General features: G+C 38.2%; 1 protein-coding gene across 1 annotated transcript; it reads right to left on the bottom strand.

The window, feature by feature from the left end:
• Positions 1-3,152: 3,152 nt before the first annotated feature.
• On the bottom strand, positions 3,153-6,243 carry LOC132113983 (GTP-binding nuclear protein Ran). The gene is made up of 7 exons (XM_059522081.1): positions 6,159-6,243; positions 5,512-5,583; positions 4,684-4,768; positions 4,458-4,583; positions 4,189-4,376; positions 3,638-3,808; positions 3,153-3,539 (listed from the first exon to the last, which is right to left on the bottom strand). The coding sequence occupies exons 2-7, from the start codon at positions 5,542-5,544 to the stop codon at positions 3,495-3,497; spliced, it is 648 nt and encodes a 215-aa protein (XP_059378064.1). The 5' UTR covers positions 5,545-5,583; positions 6,159-6,243; the 3' UTR covers positions 3,153-3,494.
• Between the last annotated feature and the right edge of the window lie 359 nt (positions 6,244-6,602).

Raw genomic sequence — 6,602 nt, 5'->3', positions numbered from 1 at the left:
ACAGGCCAGAATGTAATTATATGTGTGTGTGTGTGTGTGTGTGTGTGTGTGTGTGTGTGTGTGTGTGTGTGTGTGTGTGTGTATATAATAGCATTTTGGCCTGTCCCAAAAAATTTAAATGTAAAATGTCATAATTGTTTTATATAATTATTACAAGTAAAATAAAGAAAAATAAAATACAAATAAGCATTTGTTTCAATGTAATTATTGTGATAACGAACTACTTTTAATTACTTGACATTATTTCCCCCCGAGTTTTGTGCACTGTTGCCCATTCTGTGTTTTACATTTTGTCTGATTAATTTTAAAGTTTCATTTAATATTTATTGCATTTCCAGAAAGTTGACACTGCTTTTCATGGACCATTTACTGTAGATGTGAAACAATTATAAATTATATAATAATATAATATAAATATTTTATAAATTATAATGTTTATACCCAATTCAGTAGCGTATTTGTCCATAATAGCTACTACCTTTTCCAATGATAACTATATATTAATCATTTAAATAACAGTAGGTATTGCATTACTAACTAATATATATTTATATACTGGTAGGTATTCATTACATACTACTTTTTCTTTAGTTTCTAACTATTCTTTTTTTTTTTTTTAAACATGATTCTGTGATTGCGATACAAAACTGCGGTGTGTGAGATATATTATTCCCTAACACACACACACACACACACACACACACACACACACACACACACACACAGAGCGGATAGAGTTAAAGATCAATGAGTATAGCCCACTTCACCGCGCGTGAAGCAGGAGAGCTGGCGTTCATTAACCCTCTGCTCTATCAACAATGAGCGGAACCTCATCGCGGAAGAGATGTGACAGGAGTCCACGTAAACCCTTGCTTCTGAATGTGCGTGAATCCAGACTCCACAGACTCTGACACGAGTGAGATAAATAACTATCTTCTGCGCTCTGGTGGCCATATTGTAGTGTTACGCAGTACGTAGACATTGCACTACGTCATCGCTATAACAGACACCAGGTAGCCTTTGATATTATATTTTTAGATATACTTAAGCAAAAAGTCATTACAATAAATATATAAGATAAAGTTGCTTGTATAACAGCAATGTTCGATTTTATAACTGATCATAAAGACTGGAAACTAAAATGAATGTTTATGGATACACAACCTTCATGACAACTCTAACATTAAATCGCTTACAGATCCAAAGTTGTATTATCCCTTTTAAAGTGAAAATTAGAAAAAGTAATTATTAATAATATTTTATTAATATTAATAATATAAATATAAATACACTGGCCCCGCCCCTAGACCTGTACGTCATCTTACGTTTCCCTGTGTATGTTTTTCTCATATTTATGCCATATGATAAACGACATCACATCACACGAGTGCTGTTTTTGTCACGAATACCACTAGTCCAAATGTCATTTCAGTAAATCGCAAGGCTGTATTTTTTTCAGTTTTGCTAACAAAAGTATTACTTAAAAAGCCACAGCAGAATTGTTGAGTCACAGCGGTGTTTAGTTTCTGAATGAATCGGAGTTTTGAATGAATCATGTGAACCAGATTTATTGCCATCTACTGGTAGTTTGTTTCTTTAGCGTATAATTTAATAATAAAAAAAAAAAGTTGCACAACATTAAAGAACGTATTTTGAATATTGTTGGCCACTAAGGGGTTTTGTCACTAGTGACTTCAAATTCATGGACAAAAAAACTGAGATGTTTGTCTCTTTTTTTTTTCTTACTTTGTTAGGCCACTGTAGCCTAAACATTTAACACAATAACAGGTTTAAAATGATCTTTTGGGGGTATTTTCAAACCCATATTAGTTTTCAATTACACACATGCAATTGCAAGCCACACATACAGCTTAGAACTTTTTGGCCTTAATTCTGTCTTGGTCTCATTAGACCAGAGAATCCTTCAGGTGTATTTGTTTAGCAAACTCCATGGGGGCTTTCATGTGTCTTGCACTGAGAAGAGGCTTCCATCGGAAGATTATGGAGGCCACTGTGCTCTTAGGAACCTTAAGTGCAGCAGAAATTGTTTTGTAACCTTGGCCAGATCTGTGCCTTGCCACAATTCTTTCTCTGAGCTCTTCAGGCAGTTCCTTTGACCTCATGATTCTCATTTGCTCTGACATGCACTGTGAGCTGTAAGGTCTTATATAGACAGGTGTGTGGCTTTCCTAATCAAGTCCAGTCAGTATAATCAAACACAGCTGGACTCAAATGAAGTTGTAGAAACATCTCAAGGACGATCAGAAGAAATGGACAGTACCGGAGTTAAATATATGAGTGTCACAGCAAAAGGGTCTGAACTACTTAAGATAATATTTTTTAATAAATGTGCAAAAATGTCAACAATTCTGTTTCTCTCGGTCAATATGGGCTGCTGTGTGTACATTGAGGGAAAAAATTAACTTAAATTGTTTTAGCAAATGGCTGCAATAAAATAGTGAAAAATTTAAGGGGGTCTGAATACTTTCCGTACCCACTGTACATGTAAACACACACACACATATATATATATATAGACATGTATACAAATATTTATTTTGAATGTTATTAATCGATTTGACAGCCCTAATTTACATATAATTTTTACCAAAATATTTTTAAATGTTTTTCCCCAGTATGTATTTGTATATATTTTATTAATCTAATTGTGATGCCTCAATAAATTTTTTATTGTATTTTCACAATGTTGAGCACATCTTTTCAAATTTATAATTAAATGGACTTTTTAAAAATTTACATATGATCTTTTCCAATACAGAGCAGTCACTGTGAACAGATAATATAAGACACCTCGTCCTCACCCATATTTATGCAAAACCACATCAGACCTTAAACTAGGTACATGCCGTTCTATTCTTGGCACCATGGTTTGCTTTCAGACTTGACAGCAATTTGCACTCCAAAAATACCCACAAGTATTTAAATATCACACCAATGACTAGCAACTTCACATTTTAGACCAGAGCATTACTTTGCTTCCTTGTCTGAGCAAAATAAACTTCCAGAAGCTTCCTAAAAACGCTTTACATGTAAACAACTGAATAAAAAAAGGGAATTGACAGTCCTTTGTTTTACAAGTAGGCCAACACAATTTAAAATTCACTCAAATAAAAAAAAAGACCAAGCAAGGATTATTATATAGAGAATGTTTTTATTCCAAGAATTCCTCTTAGTGCTTAGAGCCTTACATAGAGAAGTAAGCACTGGGACACTCGACCTGCTCTCACACCTTTGAGTGAGGGAGTGTCAGTGTAGGCATGTCTGCGTGTGTGGGTGTCTGGTGGGCAACAGTTAGCATGTCTACAATGAAATGAACCACACGGTTTACTCAAATTCAAAACACACAAAAAAAACCTGAAAATTGAAAAATAAAAATATTCTGCGCTGGGGTTTTACAGTAAAAGGGGCAGGGGGAAGAATCGTCACCAGGACATCCCAGTAACATCGCCATAAGGAGGTCAGAGACTAACAGGTTAAAGGTCGTCATCTTCATCTGGGAGAGCTGTTTCTGATGCCACCTGGAAAAGAAACCACAATTACAGATCAGCACAGACTAAACAGGAACAATCTTGAGAGCAGCAGCGGCAGTAGCTCGCTGGCCGTACAATGCACTTACTTTCAAGTCGTGCTCATACTGTGCAGCAAGTGATGGATCCATAGCAATTTCAGGTGGAGCGAGGGCAGGCATCTCAACAAACTCCAGATTGGGATCGCCAATCAGCTTCCGTGCGAGCCACAGGAAGGGCTTCTCAAAGTTATAATTACTCTTGGCAGAGATGTCATAGTACTGAGAAAGAGAGAGGATACATCAGTCAAGCTTCACATTTACAGCCAGACATTCAGCCTTCACTAATGCACATTTGTCTATGTAGGAAAATGCTTTGAAATTGCATTGAAATGGAAGTGGAGGATGATCATTTCCGTATTGCACCATACATCCAAGTGTAATGAATTATCAAAAAAAGAAAAAAGGGCAGGGACTTGGTTTTAAGCATTGGTTGTTGATTGGATAAACGTGGAGGCAGATCAACATCACCAGAAGATCAAGTTATGATGTTGATGAAACATTACAAGTTATTTTATTCTTTGAGAAATAAACATGCATGCATTGTTCTCAAGAAGCATTTAGTGACTTTCACGAGTTTGAGTTGAAGGGATGCGCGGTACCTGTAGATTCTTCTTACGATGGAATACAATGCTCTTTGCTTTGACCTTCCTGTCTTTGATGTCCACTTTGTTACCGCACAGCACTATGGGAATGTTCTCGCACACACGCACCAAGTCACGATGCCAGTTGGGCACATTTTTATAGGTCACTCGAGAAGTTACATCAAACATGATGATTGCACACTGAGCTATAAAGAGAGAGATGCACGTTAAACCACTGCTGGACAGATGTCGTCTACAATGTGAGTATATGATAAAACACTGCATACCCTGGATGTAATATCCATCTCTCAGGCCTCCGAACTTCTCTTGTCCGGCTGTGTCCCATACATTATATTTGATGGCTCCTCTGTTGGTGTGGAAGACCAGGGGATGCACCTCAACTCCCAGCGTGGCTAAGAGGACACAGAGAAATTCAAAAGCAGCCCATCACTGTGACAGTCAAACCAAAGCCACACATTCCTCCAGAAGAGTCACGTCAAGCAAAAGACTTACCAACATATTTCTTCTCAAACTCCCCAGTCAAGTGTCTCTTCACGAAGGTGGTTTTCCCTGTACCTCCGTCTCCTACCAGAACCAGCTGTGGACGGGAAAGACAGTTTGCATGAGTACTGATAACACAGTAGTTAACATGCCACAAAGACACAGCAGCAAGGAAATACTATACATCTGTTACTATTTCAAACACGACTACTAGTTATTAATACTAACACCAACAATAGTAGAATTTATCTGTATTTTTAAGATGATTATTTTGTTGAACTTCCTTACCAGGCCGTCTTAATCATGTGCTCAATCATGTTTATTAAAGAACAATACTTGCTAAAAAAAAAAAAGTTTCAAGTAAAAATAATAACCCATGATAGGCTGTTAATTATCCATACTCCGCTATGGTTTTTACAATGTAATTATGTCAGTGGACATATATAGACCCATTTTGAATGGTCACCTGATCAATTTCTATTAGAAACTATTAAGTTTCAAAGTATCAAATGGTAATGTATAACGTTACTTTGTTTACAGATCCCTTTTCGCATCACCTGAATTTGTGACTTTGGAAGACTTAAGTTTCAGTTACAATATTGACCAGTTGTTGTTGTTTTAAAGCATGTAATTTGTTACACCATACTAAAGTGTAATTACACTAGTTAACCGATTACAAGATAAACAAACATTCTTTTTCTAAATCGATTCTACATCGCTTGTTTAGCGCTAAATAGTTAACTATTTAGCAGTTAATCGCGCTAAAAGGTGTAAACATACACCTCGGCTCTTTAATCAATAAATGTAGCCCCTCGTCACTTTAACAGAGAGTCTCTTTACCTTAAACTGCACCTGGGGCTCATTCTCCGCCATTGCTGTGTGTTGTGTGCGGGTCTTTGTGCTGTAGTCGGTCTGCGGGAGAGATGAGACGGGACACGGTTACTCACAGCACACAAAGGCCGCGCCAATCACAAAACTACGAACATAGTTACGCTAAACTCCCGGAAAACAACACTTTGGCACTCATATTAAAAGTCAAACAGCTTATAAGACTCAAAACACCCGATTGTGTTCATAAACACTCATCCGTCGAGCCTGAATAAGAGGATGCGAGGAGACACACGAGGCCGCTGCTTCAAGAGCCTGAACTCCACAGTAACCGACCGAGAGTCAGTCACAGCAGCCTGAAGGCCTCGAGCAGGCCCATCGCTCCGGGAAACAACTCATGGCGCATTTAAGCGTGCGGAAATTAATGAAAATAAAACTAATTCATAAAAGTAGGAACAAAAGCGAGCGTTGCTCGAGCGGCTCCCGCCAACGGCTCGCGACCGGGATGAGCCGCGAGGAACTCCACATCAGCGGTGAATGTAACCAATCCGGCTGACTTACGACGACTTCAACTGAATACAAAGTCTTTCACGGAGGAAACCAAAACGCCTCAGTGAAAATAGTTCTCGGTAGGATGAGCGGTGTCGCTCCGCACTCACCGGTGTTGAAGCGATCGGGGAAGAGAGCAAATGGCTGCGCCCGCGCGGGATTCAGCGTGGCTCACATAAACGCTTCCGCCCCTACCACGTGACGTCACAGCACCGCGGGACCGTCGCGTCTAGTGTCGGGGGCGCGCACTTGACAGGACTGATTCAATACACCTCTGTTACTGTGTATACAAAAACATGACACTCACTTATAATTCTGCTTAATAAATACTTTATCTCTGGAATGCACTATTGTTTTGGGAACAAACCGAAACTGCGAGAGAAAAGATAAGAGGACATAATGTGGACTGTGGCGTTAGAATTAGAATAAGTTCTAGAAATACAATAAAATAAGACATATCGAACATGCTGTTATGTACAATGTAATATATTATGAACATGTACAGCAATGTAGGTCGAAGACTAGAATAAATATATTGTGAAATACATATGTCT

This window comes from Carassius carassius, chromosome 33, assembly GCF_963082965.1.
Source record: "Carassius carassius chromosome 33, fCarCar2.1, whole genome shotgun sequence".
Lineage (NCBI taxonomy): Eukaryota > Metazoa > Chordata > Actinopteri > Cypriniformes > Cyprinidae > Carassius > Carassius carassius.
This window is presented reverse-complemented; position numbering and strand designations above follow the sequence as displayed.